Source organism: Phyllobates terribilis, unplaced genomic scaffold, assembly GCF_046119375.1.
Source record: "Phyllobates terribilis strain yellow unplaced genomic scaffold, ASM4611937v1 Scaffold_4__5_contigs__length_816908805, whole genome shotgun sequence".
Lineage (NCBI taxonomy): Eukaryota > Metazoa > Chordata > Amphibia > Anura > Dendrobatidae > Phyllobates > Phyllobates terribilis.
The window spans coordinates 411239760-411267345 of record NW_027362764.1 but is presented as its reverse complement, the minus strand read 5'-3'; the positions used below and the strand labels follow the sequence as shown (position 1 = coordinate 411267345).

General features: G+C 40.4%; 1 protein-coding gene across 1 annotated transcript in view; it reads left to right on the top strand.

Moving 5' to 3' along the window:
• The window catches only part of GABBR2 (gamma-aminobutyric acid type B receptor subunit 2), a 1360263-nt gene that overhangs the window by 970696 nt on the left and 361981 nt on the right, over positions 1 to 27586 (top strand). Inside the window, exons 12-13 of the mRNA XM_073678612.1 lie at positions 718 to 825; positions 8455 to 8577. Of these exons, the coding sequence (XP_073534713.1) occupies positions 718 to 825; positions 8455 to 8577 (231 nt within the window). The remainder of the gene's footprint in view (positions 1 to 717; positions 826 to 8454; positions 8578 to 27586) is intronic.

Below are 27586 nucleotides of genomic sequence, written 5' to 3'. Positions count from 1 at the left end.
CATAGTCTATGCCATAATTCCAGTAAAATAGCAGTAAAAATTATGCAGTTTCACTGTGATTTCAGTGAAATTCCATTAAAATTGTGTAAATTTTACCATGATGTTCCCAGATTCGCAACAAAATCTAACATATGAATGGGTAAAATCACTGCTCCATAATAAGGAAGCCTATAAAAATGGAGCACAGCTGAGCTGTGCTGTAATATGAAGATGCACACTTAGCCAGCTGCCAGCACAGCTCAGCTGTGCTGTACTCTTCTCTGCTGTGCTATGCTGATTATGGAGCCAAGTTAGTCAAAGTAAAATACGGTACTTATATAAAGTTGTATTTCTTGACACATTAAATCTTTAACTGAGAGAGGTGAAGCAACTCTGGGTACACACAGGAGAGCAGAGGGAGGGGCCAGCAGCACTGAGAAGAAGCAAGGTGCTGCTGGGAAATGTAGTTTTAGCAGACAGGAGAAGGGCCACCCATATGCAGTAGTTATGCGAAGCTGGATAAACATAGGAACAGAAGATGAGGAAAGAAACAAGGGATCAAGAAGGAAACTTTATGCTTGGATTCATCTGTAAATCCAATACAGCTATGCAAATACTGTGCTGTATGAAAAATAATGTTACTGTTGGACTGGCCCTCAAATATTTGATAAATTTGCAGACAGACATATTGACCATTTTATGTAACATTCTTACATCTATTGTTCTATGTGTTTACAGGTCAGAACATGGATTTTAACTGTAGGCTACACAACTGCTTTTGGGGCAATGTTTGCAAAAACATGGAGAGTGCATGCCATTTTTAAGAATGTAAAGATGAAGAAAAAGGTGAGATGATTCATGACCTTTATTGTCCAACATAATGGTTTGTGCTCAGTTTGGAGCCTAATGGATGTTGCTGCAATTCCTTGCATTACATTAAAATGTCTAGTAATCTTCTTTTCACTGTATCAGCATTTAAATAACATTGCTGTGCTATGTAGTTAGATGACAATAATCCTGAAGCTATTAAGGCTTTTTTTGTTTTTTTCCCATAAATTAATGTAGAACTACCACAAATCATATATATATTTAAGTCATTCTGGTATATTTTAAAATATCGGGAAAAACTTTTTTTTTCTTGTAGAGATACACAAGGGATGAATTTATTCTCTAAAGACCCTTCTTGAGTCTTGATTAGCTGGGGTAATGAACCACTACATAGATAGGTTTTTAATTTGAAGGACATAGCATTTCTGTGCATTGATTTCATTGGACTCTTTATAATGTTTAAATGCAGCATCAGGTGAAGAATTTGAAAAAAAGGATTGTTAAAGGCACCTGTCAGATACTGGAATAAATAAATCAGTATTTGAATTAAGGAATCAGTCGACATACTGTCCTCGTACAAAGGACCCTCACTTAATTTCCTGGCACTCACGTTATGCGTCAAACAAAGTTCTGTGTATTGCTACAATTGATATGCATCTATGCAGTTTTTATGACAAAATAAAGATATATAGTTAGTTAGTTAGCTGTTAGTGGTCATATCCATGGATACCTAAGCTACTGCAATGCCCTGCACATGGGGTAAGTGACATAGCGAATCAGAACTATACTGCATTACTAATTGGAGGTATTTGCTGTTAATATTATTATTACACCTACTACATATTGGGATAGGATCTTAGAGATGGGAATACTCCTTTAAGGTAAAAGTAAGGTAATTAAGAAAAGATAGAAAAAAGTCAGCTCACCCTATTTGAGACCATATGCACGGATCCACGGAGTCACGTAGAGGAATGATCAGCAGAGGAGGAAAATCCAGCAAGATGATCTCCAATAAAAGCCATATTTATTAATTCATTTAAAATATTCCATATCGCCAAATAGATGCGGTTTAAGGTCACAACCATCACAAACAAGGGAGAACAGTTCAGTATCAGACGCATTATGGAAATTAATCCTTAGTCATTGCAATTGCAGGCCTCTAATTAAATCAGACTTCAAATAAAACTCAGAACTTCACTCAGACCTACACACGACCTCTAGAATTCATTCAGATTTCTGTTCAGTCCCAACATTTGTTCAGGACTCAAATCTCTAATCCCTGAAGATGGGTTAGATCAGGATTTTGTGTGTTGGTCCGGACCCTTTTAGACCACAAGCTCATAGAACTTCTACTGTGACAAAACTAATTCCCAAAGTACAAAAAATAAATAGAATGGGCTTACTACATCCATGTGACAGACTTTACATCCCTCTCTCAGCAACTACTCATAATCTAAAAGGTAATTGTTTACTGTCCACTCCCAACCCCAGGTAATGAGATTAGACACACTTTCTGCAGCTTTCCCCAGAAATATCAGCTGATCAATACAGGTTTCAGCATCCAGAACAGCAGTGATACATGAACCTTGAAAATGCCATACATCAATTTAACAGTAAGCATACAGTATGCAAATAACAGTGCCATCGTAGTCCCTAAATAAAACCATGATATATTACATCTGACATAGGGAGGCTGTGTACTACTGGACAACCCCTGCTTAATCATTTCAGGGCACCATGTGAAGTAAAAACAGTGTATTCTCACCCCCGGCAGCAGCTCCATGCCAGCGATGTCGGACCTGCTGTACCCAATGGGTCACTTGGAATTTATGTGTCATTTGTCTGCTGCAGCCAATCAGGCTGTAGCTCATCAATATACCATCAAAGCTTATGTCTGCTCCAGCCAATCAGTGGCCATGATTGTCTGCAGCAGACCTGTGACACAATAATGTCATGTGATCTACCGGAAACAGCGTTGCTAACTGTTATGCACACGCCCGGACTGACTGGCGTGTGCGGTTTAGTGATCCCACTGGACCATGAACTGGAGAGAGCCTGGAGGGGCATAACTAAGTATCTGCCCGATCCGACCAAGGTCGTACAACGGCATACGACGCCAGTGCAAAAGGGAGGAACCGAGCAGAGGGACCAGGTGCTACTCCAGGTCAGACCCCGGACACAGCTGTTGACCCACACCGGGGAATACAGGAACAGACAGGTTTGGCTGGCACACTGCCTGGAGGGTATAGGCAGGCACGACTGGTATGCAGGCAGGCGGGTATGCAGGCTGGGGGTACAGGCAAGCACGGCTAGAGTGCAGACAAGGAGGCACTAGCAGGTTGGAGCACAGACGGGATAAGGTCCAATACAGACTGGGACTCAGGAGCAGAACCGCAGATGCGGTAGACCAACAGAGCAGAGCAAGGCCGTCAGAGCGGTGAGCAAGAGCAGAGCGGGGCGAGACCGCCGGAGTGGTGAGCAAGAGCAAAGCAGGGCGAGACCGCCGGAGCAGTGAGCAAGAGCAGAGCAAGACCGCCTGGAGCAGTGAGCAAAGGCAGAGCAGAGCGAGGCCGCCTGGAGCGGTGAGCAAAGGGAGAGCAGAACGAGACCGCCTGGAGCGGTGAGCAAAGGCAGAGCAGGCAGAAACCACCAGAGCGGTGAGCAAGGCAGAGCAGGCAAGAACCGCCAGAGCGGTGAGCAAGGCAGAGCAGGCAAGAACCGCCGGAGCGGTGAGCAAGGCAGAACAGGCAAGAACCGCTGGAGCGGCGAACAAGACAGAGCGGGCAGAAACCGCCGGAGCAGTGAGCAAGGCAGAGCAGAGGGGACAGGGCTCTGTTCACACGGAACACACTGGAAGGGAAAGGCAGAACCAGATACGCAAAAGATACTTGCAATGAAGTAGCGAGTGGACTCTAAACTCACAAACAGAAGTACAGCGACAACGAGTAGGAGTTAGGAGCAGGTTCAGACTCTGCAACAAAATACAGGAACGAGCCAAGGTAAAGCCAAGTGCTGGTTCAGACAATGCAGGAGAAAGGGAAGGTACGGACATAGAGAAAAACAGGAAACAGGTTAGGGGACAGTTCTGGCAGGAACTGTTACTGCAACAAATACAGGAACGAGCCAAGGTAAAGCCAAGTGCTGGTTCAGACAATGCAGGAGAAAGGGAAGGTACGGACATAGAGAAAAACAGGAAGCAGGTTAGGAGACAGTTCAGACAGGAACTGTTACTGCAGCCAGATACAGGAGTGAGTCTGAGTATGCGACCCCCAGAGGGCGGGACGAACAGGCTAGGAGTGTGTTCAGACAGGCCTGGAAATACAGCCTCCAGGAAGGCAGACAGGCAGGCAAGAAAACACAGAATAGGACCTGGCACATTCAGAGTGAAAGAGCACACTGAATTAACACGTTGCTCAGGCATCAGCTTCCAGGTGAAGCTGGTTTAAATATCCAGTGACGGACAGCAATAGGCTGAGGACGCATTATTGGTGTGCCCACAGCAGCTACAAGAAGCAGGAAGAGATCGGGCGCCTCCCTTAAGCAGCCAGAACAGAGGCAAGCAGACAGCATGGAAAGAAGCCAGGCTAGCAGACTGGACTGGTGATCAAGTTTGCGATCTTGCATAGTGGGGGATGGAGCACTATGCAAGAACGCCACCAGGTATGTTACACTAACAGTGCTGGATCAGGGCACTGCCGGAAGCGAGTATCCACTGTTTGTATTTTAACATGAGCCCTGAAATGATTAAGTAGATTTTGTCCAATAGTCAACAACCCCTTTAAGTCTTATATACCATCTACTATTTAAATAGCAGAATTGCACCCAAATAATACTACCATACTTTCAGCAAGCAATGGAAACTAGAGCTCTCATAAAACCACTATACAGTGGTATAGGTATTGCTTGACAAATTCTAAACAGAATTTATTCAAGCGGTAAATCCTCAATGTGCATAAAACAATCCTTAGGCTCAATACCTGTTCAGGCAGGAATAATGGCACTTAAGGTAACATTTACACAAGACTAGATCCTCAATATTTATTACGGTATTCAATATACAGTATTGCTTTTTCACAAAGACAAGATTTGTAGGGAAAGGTTCGCAGAAGAAGTCTACAGTCATGTATATAAGGAAAAGAAGAACAAAAAAAATCAATATTGGAGAATAGGCCTTGACAAAGGATATATTTTAAAAGTAGATCATTTTGTCAGCAGTAAACATATTTCAAAAAATGGAACATATGGCTGTTATGGCTTAAAATCATTCATCAATTTTAGAAGTTTTTTTTCAGTAGCATACAACAATGTCATCTGAACTAGAGGCAATGCCCCAGGCCTACTTTGATTGCAGAGCTCACTAGACATTGCTCTGTTAAAAATCTAGAACATGTTTCATAGAACAGTGACATAGCCTGTGGAGACTGACCTTTAATCTAAATTTAAGACACAATCATTGTTTCAGATAATAAGGAATAATAGTGACTTTCTGTTGTTGAAATTAAGTCTATCCTTAGTCAACAGAGTAGGAGCATCAACGTAGGGGCTGATTGACATTTAAATGTTATAGTAGACTGAAAAACAGGAACATTTGTAAAAGGAAAAAATATAAACCATAATAGTGGGTCTGATTGCAGCTAAAATTCTGTCTTAATCTAATTTTACATGGGCCTATTTTGGTCAGTATTTGGCAACAGTATTTCTAAGTCAAAATCAGAAGTGAAAGCTAAACAGGAGATATGGAAAAAGAATTCCATTATTGTTTCTTCTATGGTTCCATTTTTAGATACTAAGCATTGGCCAAAATGCTCGCACATAACGTATAAATTGACTTGATGAGATATTATTAGTTTTGTATTCAGGAAATATCTTAACTTTATTCTTGCAATGTAAAAAAAAATATTCTCTTAGCACGTTTAGGTATATTCTGTATATATGACAGGACAAGTAAAATATCTGAAACATGTATAATTTTATTGATTATTTAAAAGAGCAAATGGCATTAAAGGAAATCATTTAATTGATCCATTAGTCGTGGAAGTTATACTTGTTTCAAAGGAAAATGTGAAATTTAGCAGCTGTAATGGACTCAAATGTTTATCAGAATATAATGAATCTGGGGTTGGTTGTGGAGGCCTCTAGTCTCCTCTCTTCCTATGGTCCCTTTGGTCACTTAAAAGTTTTATTAAATCTATAAAGAAAGACTACACATACCATAAATAATTCAAAGACATACCTTTTGTTATTAACATATAAAAGCGTTTAAAACATGTACCTGGAGACGGTTTTATAAATAACAATAAAGAAATGAGTGGTTATATTTACATTAATCCAACGATTCAAAATATACCTAAAAAATGGCTCCAAATTGCAACAATTGATAAAATGTTACAGGACAAATATAAATAGATATATGATAGTAGAATGTATTTTCCCGCTGATAAAACTATGACGAAATGTATGTAGGGTGCAAACATCTGAGGTGATGTTTTAAATGCTTTTATATGTTAATAATAAGGTTATGTCTTTGAATTATTTATGGCATGCGTAGTCTTTCTTTATCAGTTTAATAATTGTATATTTGACTACAACCAGTATTCTTGGTTTACTCTTGGCTCAGAGACTTCTGCCAAATTCTGTAGGTTTTCACTTAAAACCTTGCCTGGTACAATGCTGTGCACAACTCTTTTTTCTCTTTTTCTTATTGAATCTTTAACCTCTTCACGATCAATGATGTATAGATACGTGTCCCTTCCTTTGATGCAAGCTGGCGCTGATCTGATCAGCTGTCAACAAGTGCGGCCATTACCAAGTAAAATGAGGCTGTCAATCTCTGACAACAGCATTTCCCATGCGCTAACAGGAAGCACGTCACAAGACACACCCATCGGCGCCCCTGTCACATGATTGGGGGGTGCCGATGGGTTGTAATGACAGCCGGAGGTATGCAGAAGGGGTATGTCATTGTAAATCTCCTATGAACGCTGGCACATAGGAGCCCTGCTATATGTAGCACAGGTGATCGGATGATCGCAGCTTCATGTCTCCTAAGAGGACTATTGAAGTAAGTAAAAAGTAAAAAAACTTTTTAAAATTATAAAAAAATAAAAAAACACAAAAGTTTAAATCACCCCTTTTTTACCCCATACAAAAAAATATACATATTTGGTACTGCTGCCTTCAGAAATGTCCAATCTATCAAAATATAAAGTAAATCAATCCGATCAATAAACGGCGTAATGAGAAAAAAATCTAAACACCAGAATTGCGGTTTTTTGGCTGCCCGGAACTTTGCAATAAAATGCAATAACGAGGGATCAAAACATCCTATCTACCCCAAAATGGTATAAATAAAACGTCACTCAAAAAACAAGCCCTCACCCAGCCCCAGATCCCGAAAAATTTAGACACTACAGGTCTTGGAAAAAGGCGACATTTTTCCTTACAAATTTTGGATTATTTTTCACCACTGAAATAGAAAAGAACCTATACATGTTTGGTATCTGTGTACTTGTAATGATCTAGAGAGTTATATTGGCTGGTCCGTTTTAGCATTTAGTGAACATGGTAAATAAAAAACCCAAAAAACAATTGTGAAATGTTACAGACAAGATCCTTATGTTTTGAAGATATTTACCACCTATTCTTCATAGTTATCTGCTCTTGAGTTTCCTAAAAAATTAGTTAACGCAAATGCTACCTGCGCAGCCTTTTCCTTGCCCTTCCTTTATATTTGCTTCACTCAACCTTGGGATCATTGGGACTGCAAAAGGCAGATTGTCCATTTCCATTCAACCACTGGGCAAGATGTGATGCACATCTATTGCAGCATATGTGTGGAGTCCAACTCTAGTCCTGATCTCCAACTCTGCAGTCTCAATGCAGATTATAGGCTTTCCTCATCATGGTAGTCAAGTTTCGCCTTTGCAATGTAAAAATGACTTCTGCACATATGTAGAAAAAACTATACACTTTGTTAATGTAAGAAAAAGGCATACCTGAAAAAACATGTAGAAACATGTCAATATGCTAAGGAACTAAGCTAAGAAATCCTAAAACCTTACGCAGAGAGCATTTATAAAAGTAGGTGATGCAACTGTAATTAGGATTACGTCATTGGATCGGAGTTGGTAGTTTTTGAATGGTCATCCTAATATTATAGAATACTGAAGGCTCAATAGACTAAATAGATGATGTAATAGACGAGCTACTAGCAATGTAATAATGGTGATGAAATAATAAAACACAGGGGCCCCTTCTTCAGGCAGGAGCCCGAACCTGCCTGAAGAAAGAGCCCCTGTGCTCTGAAAGCTTGCAAATAAATATTTTTTTCTGGTTAGCCAATAAAGGTATCACTCTGAGAATACCTTTGTCATTTTTGAACATAAAAGAATTTACATCGATATAAGAATGCATGAAAGGTATCATAAGTAATTACAAACTCCTCTGGATCTTGAAAATTAGAGCCAATCAGCAAATTTAAGCATCATATCGTTTTCAGCACCACAAAATTAGTTGAGCTCAACTGTTTTCATCTCTGAACCAATTTAGGTGTAGAACAGTGTTATCTGTTGTAAAAAAAAAGACAACGACTTAAAATCACTTCACTATTATATTTATTTACTGTATAAACTATGTGCATTTTTTCAGATCATAAAGGATCAGAAGCTTCTAATAATAGTCGGTGGAATGTTATTGATTGATCTCTGTATTTTGATATGTTGGCAAATAGTTGACCCCTTAAAAAGGACAGTGGAAGAATACAACCTTGAGGTAAGATGCCAGTTTTATTCATTATATTATCTTAAACTGATTGTTCACTACTGAGCACAATTTGTTTTCTTCAAAACAGGTCCAAAATTCTCCAATATATAGTCTATCAAATCAGTGCTGCCAACTAGGGATGAGCGGACACATGGCAGTTCTGATTCTGGTTCCCGGCCAAACTTTAGTCCAGAGTTTGGTTCGGGCACCAGAACTGTACACAAACTTGAACCTGAACCCGAACCCCATTGAAGTCAATGGGGGCCCAAACTTTGGAGCTTGGAAATCTCTCTCTCTTTCTCCTTCTCACCGGACTCCCAAAGTGTAAAATGGACTTCCCGGAGAAGCCCGTGTTCGGAGTTCAGCACCGGGCACTAGGTGTCTGGTACAAACCCTGAACTTTACAGTTTTGGTTTGCTTATCTCTACTACCAACCTCAGAAATTGTCTTAAATTCAACAGGATCTGTCAGCTCTCCTGATATGTCTCTTGCATTCCCCACAAAAGAACAATTCTGGAGCATCTTCTCTTTTTTTTGCAGTTCTTCTGTTACTGTTCCAAGATATTTATGAATAAATTGACGACTAAGTGTTATCCTGTCAAAGAGATGTGTCTCTATAAATACATTGATCATTTCAGACCTTATAAGGACACCCCCACAACCGGTGACACCCAGTTGTCAATTAATTTATTTATTTCTAGCAGGAATATTAGAGGAGCAGCATAATCATAATGTGAATTCTAAGAATTATTTCATTATGGTGAATGGGAAATATATTAAAAACAGAAATGTGATGAAAAGTGGCAATTCCTCTTTAATAACATTGAGACTGCCTACGGCCTCTTGTTTTTAATGAATTTAGTGTATTAACATTGTTTTTTTCTTTTCATTTATTCCATGTTTCCTTTCAAGAATCAAAACTTTTTTTTATTTTTCATCAACTCTGCCGTTTGAGAGCTTGTTTTTTGTGAGACGAGTTTTAATTCTAAATGAAACCATTAGTTTTACTATATAATATATTGAAAACATACCCTGGAAAAAAGATCCAAGTGAAATTGAAACAATGCCATAAAAAGGACATGTTAGCTTTGGTCTACGAAAAAAAGTCAGGTCATGGTGATATCACATTTTTATGGTCTTTTATATTTTACTGCTTAAAAAACTTTAAAAAAAACAAGTGTTGCTATTTTCTAAGGACTATAACTTTTTTTTCTATTGATAGTGTTGTATGGGAGCTTGCTTTTCGCAGGATTAGCTATTATTTTATTGTCATCAATTTGGGTCCATACAACTTTCTGATCTCTTTTTTTCCACTTTTTAAGAAAGCAAAGCGATTCTGCTATCTTGTTTTTTTGCATTTAGATATGGAAAAATATCCTGATACTTTATTAGTTTGGGAAGTTACAGATGCAGCAAAATTGAATATTATATATTTTTAAGATTGTTTAAATTTATGTTTTGGGTAAAGGGAACTTTTTGTTTTTAAGTTTCTTTGGGAACTTATTTTCATATTTTAGGGTTTTTTATATTTTTAAAAAAATATTACCGGAACTGGATATTGTATCTCTACTCTTTCTGATATCTTATTTATGTATTTTTGTGTATCTAGCTAAGCGAGCACAGTGGAAGAGGTTCATTAGTCCTTATATGGACTTTGTGGTGAGCCTTTTTGGGCTTTTCGATTGGTTTTATTAACCATGTTGTTTGTAAATTTATCAATAAAACCTATTAATTTATATATTATACATAATGGATATAGAGGCGAGAGAAGCGGCTTGAATTAGTCAGGTTTCTGGCTTTTTTGGCACTAATATAGTGAATGACAGAGTAGACAATTTTTTCATAAACTTTCATTAGAATTGATCCATCTTCATAAATCTGTAGTCAAAACATGGTGGAATATCAAAACTCTGGATGAATACCTCAAATTGGGTTTGATACATAGGGGTCTCAGAGAGCAAATTTTCACTGCATGGGAGACGAACCCTGATTTCAAACTTACTTGGGAAGCAGGTCAAAAAAGTGTTCCACAATTATTGTGAATATGCTTATCGAACACGATAAAGCATTGCTCCTCAAACTAAAAGTGGATATCAAGAGGGGTGAGATGAAACTGAAGTCTTTTGACACAAAGACGGTAGTTGTACCCTTTCAACAACGTTTGAAGGAAAATATAGATTGGTTTGAGAAGGAAATTATTCGAGGTAAAAGATCTAAATTTACTTGTGATAAAAGTGACTATGACGAACAGAAAGCATACAAGTGGACACATGTGGGTAACCGCAGGCCCAACAAATCCAGTAAAAACCATAATAGGAATATTGATACTACCTCAACAAATCAGGAACTATCTTCAAGCGATTTTTTTGTCCTCCAACACAAGCGACCAAGAAAACCCACCAGGAGGTGCAAACGTAAGCCCACAAAATCTAAATAAACGGAACTGGAGGTTCCAAGTTTGGTCACCATCATACAAGACGGAAACCAGATGGAATTGGAGACGTTAAACACGGTTCAATCCAACTCAGATAGATAACATTTAAACTAGTGTATCATCAGCCATCGATTTTTGATAGCCTGCCTGAGGGACCCTGACAGACTTTCCGAGATTTGTTGGAACTATTTGAAAAGAATCTACAATAGCAAGGTTCTTATGTACGTGATTTGTGATATTTGATTTCACAGTTGGATGGGCTCATCCTTCCCCCAAATACTTTGTTGGTAACCATGGACGCTGGGTCCTTATACACAAGTATAGGACATGATCTTGGACTACAGGCTGTATATTTCTTTTTGGATTCCAAAACAACAGCATTTCTCCAGTGATGGTGGAATATCTGGATCTCATAAACTCTAATAAAGAAGGCCATATCTGCACTTCGCTAATCAGAAAGATTACAGCCACCAACATTTTGCTTCATTACAGCAGCTTCCATCCGCCTCATGTCTGAAATGGCATACCAAATGGACAATTTCTTCGTGTAAAATGCAATTGCAGTGACATAAAGGATTTCCACATGGATGCCAGAGACCTGACATCCCGATTTAAGAACAGAAGCTATCCACATAAAATAGTAGCACGTGCCTTTCGGACGTCTGCACAGAGTGAACGTGGTCAATTACTCAAGCAACAGCCACTGAGTAGTCTATCCACAATTAATATAGTTACACCCTATAACAACTATTGGGGAGATATCTACAAAATCTTACAGAAGAATTGGGGGATCCTATTAAGTAAACCAAAATTGGTCCCCTTTATAAATAAGCAGCCCAAGCTTATTGCTGAAAGAGCCAGGAATCTTAAGGATTAACTATGCTCCAGTCATTACAAACGACCTGTAAAAGCAATGGGGAGAGGCACCAGACTGGTTGCTGCAAAAAGGTGTATGCAGGTCAAACGAGCCAGGAACTCCGCCGGAGAATACAGCAACATATCTCAAATATTACTTGTGCATATAAGGACAGGATGAAGATGATTTAATCATGTCTTATATCGTCTTACATTTGTCATCGCCATGATTGTTTATACACTATGAACAATTGCTCATGGTCTTCCATTTTAGCACCTCCTCCACTGTGTTGACCATATAATTATAATTTTTATTATGAGCATTATATCATGCACTTTATTAGACTATTTTTAATATGTGTTATGCAACATACTTACTGTTTACTGTATCACAACTCGGATCAACTGTATTGATCTATTTTGTTTTGAGCAATATTATTAATCACTGAATACCATATTACGGCATATGCCAATTGTTTTCAGATCTTTGATGCTATATTTTAGTATGCACTATTTTGCACTTTTTCACTGTATTTTATTTCCATATTTACACTCTTTGTAGGTAGGTTTTTTATTATTCTTTTATCCATGATATATGGGATCTTTTGTAAAAATACTTCTGTCTGACCTAGCATACGTCCAATTAGTACCTTTTGCATATATGGTGATTTTCCTTGTGACAATAATAGTAATCTTTTTTATGTAGGCATCTGCCATGATCATAGTATGTCCTCTACCATAACGTGTACCTATAAAGCGTGTTATTCTCTGTGCTTATGCAAATTTGGTCCTTTGTTTCTATCTCTTTGGCTAGTCATTAAATGTGCATTTTGGAACAATATATCTATAGATCAGGCCATCTTTGTATCTTGTATGCACAGAAAAGTCATATTTAGATCAACATAAACTTGTGTTTATTATGCACATAGTCATAATCAGCAAATCTTGGCAAAAAGAATTTACGCCACTGCGTTCTCTATGGGGATACCATACCATCACGTCGTGCTTGTACATTGATTCTTTAGATGGTTGTATCCATGTGCTTATGCGCCTTTATTTGTCTTGACTTACTATTGCTGATTCATTGTGCGCAGATGCAGTTCAGATTGCTGGACGTTCCTCGGTCTCATCCGCGCATGCGTCATGCCATACTATCATTTTTGTTTCTATACACTCACCTCCTAGACGCTTGTATCCATCTGCGAAAAGCGCCGTCACTTTCCAGATTTTGTTATCACTGACTTATTATGCTCAAGCACAGTTCAGACCGTTCAGACGCCGCCTGGTCTTATCCGCGCATGCGCTGCTATTTCTCTTGACTTTTTCTTACTAACATACTGCACACAAACCTGATTCTACATTTCGGACGCCGCTTTGATTCACTGCTTCTCTGCCTGGCTAACCATATGGTAATTGTTATTACTTACTTGTTATTACTTAATTATGTTTTGGATATGAGTATAAATATCACAGACTTTGGACATTCTACACCAAACACCTCTGAGGAAGCCCCTTTTGGTGGCGATACGCGTAGGTCCCTTCTACATGTACTATGCCGCAGAGAGGTTCTTTTGATTATGTGGTAGTCAGATATTTGATTCTTAGTATTTATGCCTCATTGCAGATATTGCATTTAGGGCTTATATTTTGCAGGAACAATTTGTTCCTCCTTCTTACTTATATTCACTGCCTTTTCGTGTATGCATATGCTATAGCATGTATCCAATTATAGAGTAAATATATGCAGTAATATATGCAGTAAATATACCTATTTTAGTATTTGGATGATCTAACTACATCACACATTGTTGATTGCATATTGGTACATCAATTTCTTTGATCCCTTGTATACATGTGGTTATTTATTGTTATTTGGAGGGCAGTGTAACCACTTATACATGTACTTTAAGGGTCTATGGACCTGCTTATCATGCCATGTTTATGCATGTTGTTCCTCATGTGCTTTAGCATTTAAATGCACTTATAAGGTTTTTCCTAGATATACTTTAGGATATTGGATCTCTACTCTTTCTGACATCTTATTTATGTATTTTTGTGTATCTCGCTAAGCGAGCACAGTGGAGGAGGTTCATTAGTCCTTATATGGACTTTGTGGTGTATACTGAGCCTCTTTGGGCTTTTTAATTGTTTTTATTAACCATATTGTTGGTAAATTTATCAATATAATCTATTTCTATATTCGGAGATCCTGACTACTTTATATACACACTTCTTTTTATTTTTTGTTGCATACCTCTTTCTAAGTGTGTAGTCAGTGATCCCATTGTATAATTGGTTGTGCCCTCAGTCATTCTAATATGTTTCCCATATTTTTTGTAGAAAAGTCCTTAGAGGACTAAGAACTGTCATTATTTCTTGTTTTTATAATGTTGCAAAACTATAGAACTGTAGTCTATTGTGAAATAGACAACTGCCTATTACAGGGTTTGTCCCATAAATAAAGTTCATTTTAATCAACAGATCTTGGAATAACAATAATTTCCACAATAGGATGTGTTTAAAAATGCTCCTGTGCTGAGATTCTCTTATAAATGTGCCCCTGCTGTGTACTGTGTAATGGCTGTGTCTGACCGTGCAGGAACATGGTCTGATCATACCACATCCCCTGGGCAGGGGGGGGGGGGACACAAAAGAGTATACAGACATTACAGCAGGGGATCACAGATGCTGCTTTCTGTGAGGTAAAACAATTTACAGTCTAGTTTTTTTAACAATCTTGTACCTCACTGAAATAATCAGCTGTGATCCCCTGCTGTAATGTCTGTATACTCTTTTGCGTTCTCCCCTGCCCTGGAGCTGTGAAATGTGCAGACCATTTTCCTAAAATGTCACAAACAGCCATTACACAGTACACAGCAGGGGCACATTTATAAGATTATCTCAGCACAGGGGCATTTTTTTAAAACATCCAATTGTGGAACTTATTTTTATTCTAAGATCTTTTTCTGAAGGTCTGAAAAACCCTTTAAGGCTAGCCACAGCCTGGGCTTGAATAGAGTACTAACATCATAGCAGACACATGGGCCTTCATTAGGCCCCTGGTTGCCATGACAACCGCTACACACCGTGATCAAGCCACTGGGAGGGACTTGCTCGCTGGAGGAATGTCAATCTCTGTCCAACCACTTAACTGCCGCTGGCAAGATTGACAAATGTTTAACACTGCCGGCACTCTCAGTGTATGGAGTGGGCTCAGATCCTCCTTCATTTATGGAGGATGTTGATAAAGGGTTAACTATATGAATTAAGCACTTATGTCCCTCTAGAGGCAACTGGAAGTTGGCAGAATTTAGAAATGTTATCCATGCTGTAGATATGAAACTTTGCTAGAAAAAAAAAACAGAGCTCTGTCATAGCGATATATTAAGAAATGGATCAGCATAAAATGTTGAACTTAAGTAAGACATGGTGCTGAAAGAGCAATATTCACTTTAATGTTATGTTGATACAATGTCTTTTTCAGGTGTACTCTGCCTGAAATCCACCTGAAAAAGCATTTAATAGATGCTAAAAAGGATTAACATATACACTGCAACGTCAAAATGACTTGCTGCATGTAAAGCAGCTAAAAGAAGTGACAAACTTCCACCTTCTCCTCACTAATTTTTAAATACAGCTTTGAAAACTCAGCAGTTATGCTGAAATCTAAAAGACACCATGTGCAAGTCCCCTAAAGGAACAATGGGCATCAATAATGCATTGTGATTAGTGTTGAGCGAGTATGTTCTATTAACCCTTTCGCCGAGTATGCTCGGGCCGAGCGCCGAGTATTTATAGCTGCTCAGTGATATGGTTGAATCGCTCCCGTGTGCATGATTTGCAACTGTTTGACAGTTTTAATACATGTGAGGAATGTCTATTTCTTACACATTCCTCACATGTAATAAAGCTGTCAAACAGTTGCAAATCATGCACACAGGAGCGATTCAAACATATCACCAAGCAGCTGTAAATACTCGGAGCTCGCCCGAGCATACTCGGACAGAACATACTCACTCAACCCTAATTGTGATATATCTAGTGTAAGTGTGAGAGGACATTACTATTCTGCACATCGAATTGTGTAAAGTTTGCTTAACATGAACAAGTATGCTGTATTTTAATGTTTTTCTTCTATGGAAATATTGAAACATGGGTTTAGGTTTTAGCTCTCATTATTTACATATTTTCCATACTTTATTGCTTTTTGTAACTAAACAGTATTTGTATCTTCTGAGTAATTGCATTAATAATAATAATAATACACAAAGGTCTATAGACTTATATTGGTGCAATCCAAACTACAATATGTTTAAATACCATGCCAGTAATGGTAAAAATCATCCATAAATATAGAGGGCCCTCCCACAGCTGTACAGAACTATTGCACTGGAACTAAGAATGAAAAGGTAAAATAGAAGGAATGTTCTATCAGGAGCCCCAGTGACAGGACATTGGAAATAGAGCAGAATTATTCTGTCTCCATTAGATTTATATACTTTATATACACTGATTAGCCCTAGCATTAAACATTGGACAATCTTTTACAGGAGAAGTGTGTAATATTTCTAGTGAAAATGGCATCTGTGCAGGGGTGGGATAAAAGACCTCAATCACATTAGATTGAAGTCGCCAACATGACACACACACCCCCAGCCAAAACTGGCAATTTAATGTAATTTATATTATAAGCCTATATGGCCTAATATATATCACGCTTGGACAGGTGCCATTTTCACAAGATATGTAAGTGGGAGCCTTCGAACTCTTTTCAACAAACGTTGTTGGAGGAAGAGATAAAAATCGAGCATTCTGAATTCGAACAACTAATCCTTTTGCTTTCCTAGGAGATAAAGCCCTGCTAGAACTATATGGCAGTGGCTTAGTCTCCTTTGCCATTGAAAGCACATGAATGCATTGCCAAGCCAAGTGTTCATGTCTAATGGGGATTCTGGAGAGTTAGCTTTTGGTCAACAGTTGATTAAAGTATATGAGCATCTTTAGTGAACAATAAGTTAATTTTGGTGTATTCACAAAAGGAAAAATTGGCAAACATAAGGATCTGAACGGCTTAGACAAGGGTCAAATTGTGATGTCTATATGACTTGGTCAGAGAATGCTACGTCTTGTGGGATGTTCTTGCTATGCAGTAATATGTACCTCAAACTGGTCAAATGAAAGATAACCAGTTAGTGAGCAACAAAATCTTGTGCACAAAAGAATTATTAGAGCATGTGGGGAGCAAAGCCTGACCCTTATGTGCCTCATTCATGAGCTTCTACAGCACAAGGTTTGGCGTCCTATCTTACATGAAGATGCAGCTTTGAATTGTGCCACTTATCTATACATAGCAGACTAAGCGTCTGGTTAACATTGACCTGCTAAACAACAATCAATTGGTAAACCTTTACCGATCGGCGAATGTTTAATGGCCTGTTTACACAGGCAGACCAAAGTAAATGATGTGCACTGAGTAATCTGTAATAGATTGTTCAGGGCATACAGGCTGCCATGATTCTCGGCAGTGCGAGTCGGATTTACACGGGATAATGCACTTCTGAGAACGATGATTTTTTGTTCTGAGCAAATAATTTCCCCCGGTGAACAAGCATTTTGCTTATTCATCAGGTTATTGTCAGTCTGTTTACACTAAAAGATAATCATGAAATGAACGTTTTAAAAATTCACGATTATCTGTGAGTGTAAATGCAGCTTACGTTACAACAGTAAATCATAATAACAGTGCCATCTTTCTGCAAAATATTGCCCCTTGCTAAATCACATAAGTTCTTCAGGATATTTTGGCGAATATAACAAAAACTTCACTGTGTTGGCTTGTCCATCCGTCTGATCGCGCATCTGTAGGATGCACTGCAAAGATAAGGTCAATCCATGTGGGTCCATGTTGCGACATAATCTGCTAATGTCTTGGTACCAGATAGAAGTCTTGTGATGTTCATATCTTCATGAGTCAGACCTATTTTAGTGACAAGAAGGGACCTACACTATAAAAGTCAGGTGCTTTTAATGTTTTAGCGGTTTGCTATATTCTATCCATATATCACATGATAGAGTTTATCATTTATAATTAGGTGAACATATAAAATACTTAGAAAAAGCTTAGTATCTAAGAGAAAGGTGTACATAATCTCTGAACAGCCTGTTCCTTTAAGCAGTATTTTACCATTTAAAAGTAGAGCAAAGAACTAAAAACACAGGAGACATTTTTGCTCAGAGTTTATAATAGATGCTACGGCAATGAATAATAGATTTGCAGGACCCATTAGTACACTAGACATGCTTGGTAAGACCTAACTTAGATGAACACTAGCAAAAGCTTCCACATGGCTGCAGGAAAAAAGTCAATTGAAAACCGATCATTCCTGAAGATGCTTAGGTATCTTTTTTATCATTTACTTTGGAGAAGAACTATTATAAGAACATCAGATGGTGCAGATCTTCCTTCTGGCATTTTATATAATGCATTCCAGAAACAAGAATCTGGCACTGCAGAATTTTACGTCATACGACGGTCATGGAAAAAGGCTTGATCACGGAGACTATGAAGTATTAATAAGTAAAATGTGCCAGTCGTGGGAATAAAATGTCTGTGGAGGGGTAATGTCATTGTAGATTAAGCATAGTCCTAATGCATTCATACCTTGTTGTAGTATTAAGAAGCTATTGTTTAACTGTTTTGCACCTTCTATGTACTGAAGAAACTGAATTGCTCAATTTCACATTGCATTGATTGCCTGTAAAATTTATTCAGCTCAAATGTATGTATATAATACGACAGCTTTCTCCATCATCTCAATCAATTCTACAGGGGTTTCAATAATGATATCCCATTGCCTGCCTTTGTCTCCTTAGTTCCGGATTGAACATCTCAGTAATGGAGTAATTTAAGGCTGTTCCTGGAAGTTAGGATGACACAGAGCCAGAAAATTCACATTAGCCAACCTTGCCAGGAACCACTCATACCTTATTTTCTCTTGCAAAGTAATGATAAGCCATGTATAAAAAAGCTCTGTATCGTAAATATGCCCATGCTGCATAACTAATACTGCACAAATCAGTATTCAAATTAAAGTTTACACACTATTCACTTCCTTACAAAACTTTGCATGCACTCTAATATTTTAGAGAAGAACGAACTAATTTGATGCAAATTGAATTCTTGTCAAATATTTAGGGATTCATTAAATCCAAATAATTGAAACAAATTTCGATTTGAGTCAACAAAAATGGCCACTGTCATTTTACACATTACACGTGATTGCCTCAGCCAAAGAAGGCTTAAATGACCACAAGCACAGCTGGGTGGGCTATCCCATAATACTTTACAGCTATCACATGTGTAGAGCTGCTAATCAGGAGGGACTTTCATAGCCTGTATAAAAGTAGAGGCAGAGAATGCAGCAGACATTTTGGCATGAATCTGGATATTCATAGAATGTTATAGCTCATAGTTTAGCAATTAAAATAGGGAAAGCCTTTAAACTCTGAAAAACTGCACAAATAGCGTGTGTAACAACACAGTAGTGAAGAACAGTTATCATCTGTTTAATCATAGCCATATATTTTGAGGTCACATATACATTACTAAGACAATGCTTGTGTTAAAGAACTTAAAGTTAGTTGGATACAGTTTTAGGTGACCTCAAAATGTTATAGACATCTTTTTACGGCAATTAGAATACTTGAAATTTGCCGCATATTTCATTTTCTTTTAAAGTTTGCCAAAACTCGCGACTTTGAGTTTCAAATGATTTGCTCATTTTTTTAATATTTGTCAAGTTTTCTAATGAGAAAGCAAAACCAGTTATTGACTTCATATATATGGAAGTGCTATTTTTCCCTCTTGCACCCCAATTGAGTTTATCAGCTTTGCTTTAATAGGGCATCCTTAATCTATTAAATAACATCTATTTAATAGATTAAATGCCCTGGTCTTCTATTAAATAATAGAAGACCAGGGCATGCTGTCTAATATAATCTAATAATCACAATTTATTTACCCTTTGATACTAAAACCCAGCTTTGTATTATTATTATAAAGATTTCCCAGCTATAAGGATTGTTGTAACCTGCTTTGTCCTTCTAGTATACCAGAGGACATAAAGGCCACAAAGTATCATAGGTTTGTCTAATATGCCATGATCTGAACCCAAAGTAAGGATTACCTATTTCCATAGTAAGTATGTGCCTATAGACAGCATTGGGAAAAGGCACTATCTAGTGTTAAAATTTACATATGAATACACATCGGAGCATTGTGTACGTATATGTACATTATATGTATTCATAGGACAAGGGTGAACCAGAATGTTCTGTTGTAATGGCACCTACAGGAGAAGGGGCCAGTCATAGACATTAGCATTTATGAAGCATAAGAATGCAAGTAAGAATAGTAGCCAAATAGTTTTTTGGGAATTTAACCACTTTTAGTAATTTGTCAGCCACAGAAAACTTCTAAGTTGTAGCCTCGCAGAATATAACACAAGAGATATTCTGTAATTAAATGCTCCGAGAAATGAAAATCTGCTACAAGTTGTGATGAATTTGATGCAATTTTCATCAACATCACTTTTTCCTTTGCAATGCGTTGTTTTTGCCAGTCTATTGATGCATATGCTTCAATATTCATTGACTAATTAGATAACTAAAGGGGTTGACTTTCAAGAAAACAGGGTCATCATGGTTTAAAAATAAAATAAATCCTATTTTTATGCACTGTTGCCAGTCACTAGCAATGGTCACCATTGCAGCCAATGATTGGTAGCATGTAGTGCTGAGTGCAAGTGCCCGTTACTCGAATTTGCCTAAGGTGCTCGGGAATGCACTGAGTGTCGCGGGTGCGCGAGTGACATGTTCGAGTCCCCGCGGCTGTTAGCCACAAAACATGCGGGAATTGCCCTTGTATGTCAGGGACTCGAAATTGTCACTCGAGCACCCTCGATACTCTTTGCATACCTGAGCAACCTAGTCAAACTTGAGTAGTGAGCACTTGCGCTCATCAGTAGTAGCATGCACCTTCAGATCTTTCATATCAAACTTCTAAGAGTGCTATTAATGATCAGTGCAATAACTGTTTTGGACAGAATATCCCTAAATAAAGGCCAAATAGAGTAGCATGCGACAGATTACACTGAGATGAGAAAAAAGGAGAGCAAGTTACAAAACTGTGATGCTCACAACTTCACAAGCAACCACATGGGAAAGGATCAGATCAAGTGGCTCCGTTTTTTCACAGATTTAAAGCAGACTTCCATCTGTGTCCCAGTGCAGTGTGTAGGTGGATGCTCCTGCTTACAGAAGATATGAAAGGAGTTCAACATTCAAAAGAATGTTAAAAATACATTGGTTCAAATAATGTGCATCATATGCTGACGTCTTTCTCATTCTTACTTACGTGGAGAACACAATAGGCGATTTATTCTCAGCGAGAAGTTTAACTGAAAACTGCTAAGGATATAGAATGGAGTCTTTAAAAGTGCAGAACACTGGTATTTAGAGTTACAAGAAGTGGAAATGATGATTAGAGCTTTAACAATACCTGGCAATGCTTCTATGAACATCTGTAATCTCATTGTATCAATAAAGCAGCACTAGTGTTAACACTTTAAAAAAATATATATACGGTACTTGATGTAGGAAAAGACCTGCACTGAAAGCCTTTTCTATTTTTCTTGCCATATGATACAGCAGATGTTATTATCATGATCTATCGGCTCGGCTTCAGTACCAAATCTGTCTGTTTAAATGTAGTCATTTTCTATGTAGCATTCAGATTTTTAGGAAAATATGTACAGGCCAGATTTATCAGTGACAGATTTCTAATTTCCTTGTATACTATTGATTCTCCTTTTTGAGAGAGACACCCCTCGAAAACAATATTTTTTTTCAATACAATTTCAATGCATCTCAAAATTATTTTGCTATATGTACAAAGAATCAAAATACCACCTATTTGAAAAGATCATTTCCATTCCTGATCAGATTGCTGTGTGAAGGATTTTAGGTGTCTATATTTCCTAAGTACATATATAGATAAGTCCAATATATATACGGTATATTGACTTATATAATATGTACTGTAAGGCAGCGCTCGTCATCATACTGGGGGTAACTCGCTTCGCTGCGTCAATCAATGCACACGTGCAATGTCTTTACGTTTTTCACACAATGTTGCAGTTTATTATGGCACTTCATAAACCGCTGTTCACACACAGTTCATCTTAGTCCGCCACCGGCAGGTTTACACACATAAACAATTCATGAGCCAAGTGGCACACCGGCCCACTTGCTCCAGGGTACAGCTTACGGCAAGGTAATAAAGTAGCAATGTTCATATCACAATGTCCATATAGCACCGGGTATTACCTTTGCCGGATATAGCTGTCTCAGTCCGTTACTCTGCCACCACTGTGGCTCTGCGGCTTACCAGGTAGGGGTCTCCAGCCGTCGTTCCCTCAAAGGCCACTGACATCCACACAGGATCCAGGCTCTGCCTTCCAGGACTCTTACTCAAGCCGGCTCTCCCTCAAAGGCCACTGACATCCGCACTGGATCCAGGCTCGACCTTTCAGGTACCAGGCTTCACTTCAAAGCCGCTGCCTTCCAAGGCCACTAGCATCCGCACAGGATCTAGTCTTTGCCTTCAGGCTGCCAGGCTTCACGGTATCACGGTATCCCACACACATGGGGAACAGGCCTCACGCCTCTCACACCGAACACACCTGTCTCAAATTAAGCAGGTTTATATATGCTGTGCACAGACAGCCACATACTGACAGGACCTTGCTGATGTCACAGTCATGTGATCAGTCAGCTGTGTGTATAGGTCCTGTGTGCTGTCCCAGTCATGTATACAGAGCTTTACTGTGCATGCAGGACCTGGGTGATGTCACAGTCATGTGACCAGTCAGATAAAGGGGAAGGTACATGGTCCGGTAAGCACATCCTGGACCATTTACAGTAATGCTAGCAACCTGCTGCATTACATATCCCCCCCCTCTGTTCAAACTTGTGGGGTTGAACACATATTATACACAATAACATTATAACCCCCAGCTCACATATAGACCATGAACTTTACAATTGTGCTACTCAGCCCCTGGAACCTTAGTCAATGACATTAGCCCATTCCTTAGGGACCTACCATTTGTCACTGTCACTGACTTCGTCAGGTCACCTTTCCGGGTCGTAACTTTGTCAGGTCTTCCCCGCTCCCAGCGGTCAATACAGCAGTGCAACTCACATGCCCTGGTAGCTAAGGTCCAGTTCGACGCCGTACTGTCCTGTCCTCTATTGGGTCGTTTGTACGGACTGCTCAAACCTGAGTTACTGGAGGTCTCACTACCTCTAAACCCACACCCACTACTCTCAGGACATCCTAAAAGGTCCCTAACTTCAGCTGTAGCTGTTCTGTTATTTAGGGGGCCCTTTCTCTGTCGGGTCTCACTATTTCTAGACGGCTTCCATCTTCTGCTGCTCAGATGATGCTGTCTATCTACTCGCAGTCTAGCGAGATTCAATTGTTCTACCTCCTGCAGGTAGGTCACTCGGTACTCAATCAGCATGCGTATATATTCTAGGCTTTCTTCTGTTCCTACAGCGGAGAAGGACACCATGCCGTCTTCGTCTGGTATCCAGTCCTGTTGATCACGTGGACTGCTTACTCTCATCACACCAGACTTTTTGACCATCATCTGCATGGCTCGACCGCTTCTCCCAATGAGCTTTCTCACCAGAACATGAGGCACCCGGATGACCTCTTCACGCATACTGTGAACTTTCCTCCTAAGCTCCAGTTGTCTAACGGCTTGCTCCGTCTTCAACCGGAGAAACCGCTTCGTGCGAATACATCGCCAGTGCATATCACTTAGGATCGCCACCCTCTTCACTGTGACTTCGGTCGTGGACAGGACCACCAGCTGTTTAGCTTCTGAGGTCAAGTACACCTTACAGGCTCCCACAGCCTTCTTAAACTCTTCATGCACGGACTCACGGGTGCATTCTTCCCTCAAGTCCTCGGGTACATCTACGAGGCACTTGTACCGAGACGTTTCGGTCTCACCAGTGGTTTCCAGACGATCAACCAGCTCAGGTTTCAGGGACAACTGACTTCCAGCTTCTTCACCCTGGACGCTTCCCCTGAGCTGACTCACAGCTACCACTTCACAACTTTTCGTCTTGACCACCTCCACTTCACCTTTATCTTCCAACACCATACTTTTAGCTCTCCTCAGGTCCACCTTCTCAGGGTCTAAGGGAGTAAGTGCAACTTGTTTGCCTTTTCCCTTCTCCAAGGAGACCTCGTTCACCACGTGACACTTTGCTAGGCGACCTTTGAGCTCTAAAACTTCTCCTTCCAGCTCAGTTACTCGCCTCTCAGCGGCCCGTCTCTGAAGCTCTTCCTGCTTCAACTGCTCTTCCAGCAGCAGAGCTCTCTCAGACCTCTCCGTCTCCAATGTGCCCACTCGGCTCTCAATAGCCAGTCTTTCACGCTTCTCTTGCGTCCACTGGGTTTGTAGCAACTCCTTGAGCTCCCTGATCTCGGCTCTTACTTCCACCGAATCATCCAAGCTCGCATCACTCGAGGAGGTATCTGTTTCACACCTCCCCTCACCAGCGGCCAACTCCTGGCCCTGGTCTGTGGCTTCTCTGACGGACTCCTCCATCTTTTTCCGCTCAGCTTCCATCTTGCTGACTGTTTCTTTAAGGCACGTCTCCGCCCTCTGGAGAGTATCACAGGACATCTGTAGCTCCTTCACCTGAGCTTCCAGATCTAGGGTCTTTCCCCGGAGACCATCATTCTCCTCACGGGTGTCTTGCAGAGTGGTCTCAACCACTTGGCGCACTTGCTCTGCACCCGCCTTATCCTCCTCTAGTTTTTCCTTCACCTTGAGGAGATCCTCATAATCTCTCTTACTCTGTTGCAGTTCCCTACTGCGTTCACCACACGCCTTCTTGGAGTCACACAGCTCCTGGTTGAGCTGTTTGCGCAGTCGTTCTAGGATTTGTTCACGTCCAGAAACACCATCCTGCCGCGCCTCCTTCTCAAGCTTCAACTGCAAAACTTCTTCCTTGATTTTGCGGCGGTCCTCCTTAATTGCGTAGAACATTTCCTTCCAATGGTTAATTTCCGCGTTGCTTCCCTCCACGTCTCGCTGCCAGTTCCTCATAACCTGGTATATTTTCTGCTGTTCAGACTCCAGGTTCAGCTGGTCTGCGGACACGTCACTCTGACACTGTTGCCTGATAGGCTCCAGTTCCTGGTCATGACTGGCCACCTTCTCTTTCGGGGCTGTCAGATCCTGATCCGTCAGTCTCAGTACCGTACCGGAGGTTGCTACTGGAAACGTCACCTCCTCTTCTACCTCTAAAGGAGGATCCACACTTGAAGCATAGGCACACAGTACTACATTCTTTTTATTTTCATTTTCAGCCAAGTCTACAGGAGCAACCTTTTTGTGGCCCTTGCGCCGTCTACGAGATGGGGACTCTCTCACCTCGTCTAGCCCCTCCTGACTGAACTCACTTTTTACTTTCATAGTGTCACAGTCAGCTACGGGGTCTGTGTCACTACCCATGGTGTTGTGGACTAACAGGTCACCTCCCACTTTGACGTCACCCCCTTCTACTGGAGTTACCACGTTATCAACGGTCACATTGTCATTTTTAGGAGGCACCAACCCACCACCAGTAACAATTTTCAGTTTTCTACACTCCACACTCTTGTGAAAATCCGCCCCTTTTTTAGACTCCGCCCCCTTTTTAACAACCACACCGGCAGGGTAATTTTTACACAAAAAATCAGCAGTAGTCTTAGGACTCAGTTCACAACATCTCTTACCACCTCCCCGGGCACTCTGGGACAACACTGGCGCCCCCGGAGAGTCCATAGAATGGTCCACTGCCGCCATTCCATATGGTGCCCACAGCTCCTGCGGTTCCTGCACCATGTCCAGTAAAAGTTTCCCAAATACCTGCTCCGTTCCCAACCGGCCCTTCAACCGCTCAATAGCTCCAGACAGATCTGCTGCTTTGCTCACAGCCATCGCGGTACACTGTTCACACTAGCACTTCATCGCTCTCCCGGAAAAATTTTCGTGGCCCCACCAAGCCACCGCAAAACCGGATTTGAGTGCGATGAGAATCTTCGCAACACCGCCGAGTTGCCGCAAGATGCTTTATACTTCGTGAGCCCCGCCGAGCCACAGCAAACCAGGTTTGAGTGCGACGCCAATCTTCGCAACCCCGCCGAGTTGCCGCAAGATGCTTTATCCACACTCGTCGTCCTGTGCCGTTGCCCCTAGCAACCGGGGTTGTCGTTGCCGCTAGCAACCGGGCTGCCGTTGCCCGCACTCTCGAACCATATGTAAGGCAGCGCTCGTCATCATACTGGGGGTAACTCGCTTCGCTGCGTCAATCAATGCACACGTGCAATGTCTTTACGTTTTTCACACAATGTTGCAGTTTATTATGGCACTTCATAAACCGCTGTTCACACACAGTTCATCTTAGTCCGCCACCGGCAGGTTTACACACATAAACAATTCATGAGCCAAGTGGCACACCGGCCCACTTGCTCCAGGGTACAGCTTACGGCAAGGTAATAAAGTAGCAATGTTCATATCACAATGTCCATATAGCACCGGGTATTACCTTTGCCGGGTATAGCTGTCTCAGTCCGTTACTCTGCCACCACTGTGGCTCTGCGCCTTCCCAGGTAGGGGTCTCCAGCCGTCGTTCCCTCAAAGGCCACTGACATCCACACAGGATCCAGGCTCTGCCTTCCAGGACTCTTACTCAAGCCGGCTCTCCCTCAAAGGCCACTGACATCCGCACAGGATCCAGGCTCGACCTTTCATGTACCAGGCTTCACTTCAAAGCCGCTGCCTTCCAAGGCCACTAGCATCCGCACAGGATCTAGTCTTTGCCTTCAGGCTGCCAGGCTTCACGGTATCACGGTATCCCACACACATGGGGAACAGGCCTCACGCCTCTCACACAGAACACACCTGTCTCAAATTAAGCAGGTTTATATATGCTGTGCACAGACAGCCACATACTGACAGGACCTTGCTGATGTCACAGTCATGTGATCAGTCAGCTGTGTGTATAGGTCCTGTGTGCTGTCCCAGTCATGTATACAGAGCTTTACTGTGCATGCAGGACCTGGGTGATATCACAGTCATGTGACCAGTCAGATAAAGGGGAAGGTACATGGTCCGGTAAGCACATCCTGGACCATTTACAGTAATGCTAGCAACCTGCTGCATTACAGTACATACAGGTGCATCTCACTAAATTAGAATATCATCAAAATGTTAATTTATTTCAGTTCTTAAATACAAAAAGTGAAACATATATTATATAGAGTCATTACAAACAGAGTGATCTATTTCAAGTTTTTATTTCTGTTAATGTTGATGATTATGGCTTACAGCCAATGAAAACACAAAAGTCATTATCTCAGTAAATTAAAATAATTAACAAAAAACACCTGCAATGACTTACCAAAGCATTTAAAAAGGTCCCTTAGTCTGTTTCAATAGGCTCCACAATCATGGGGAAGACAGCTGACTTGACATATGTCCAGAAGGCAGTCATTGACACACTCCACAAGGTCCCAGAGTTCCAATTTTCATTTGGAAATCAAGGTCCCAGAGTCTGGGGGAAGAGTGGAGAGACACACAATCCAAGCTGCTTGAGGTCTAG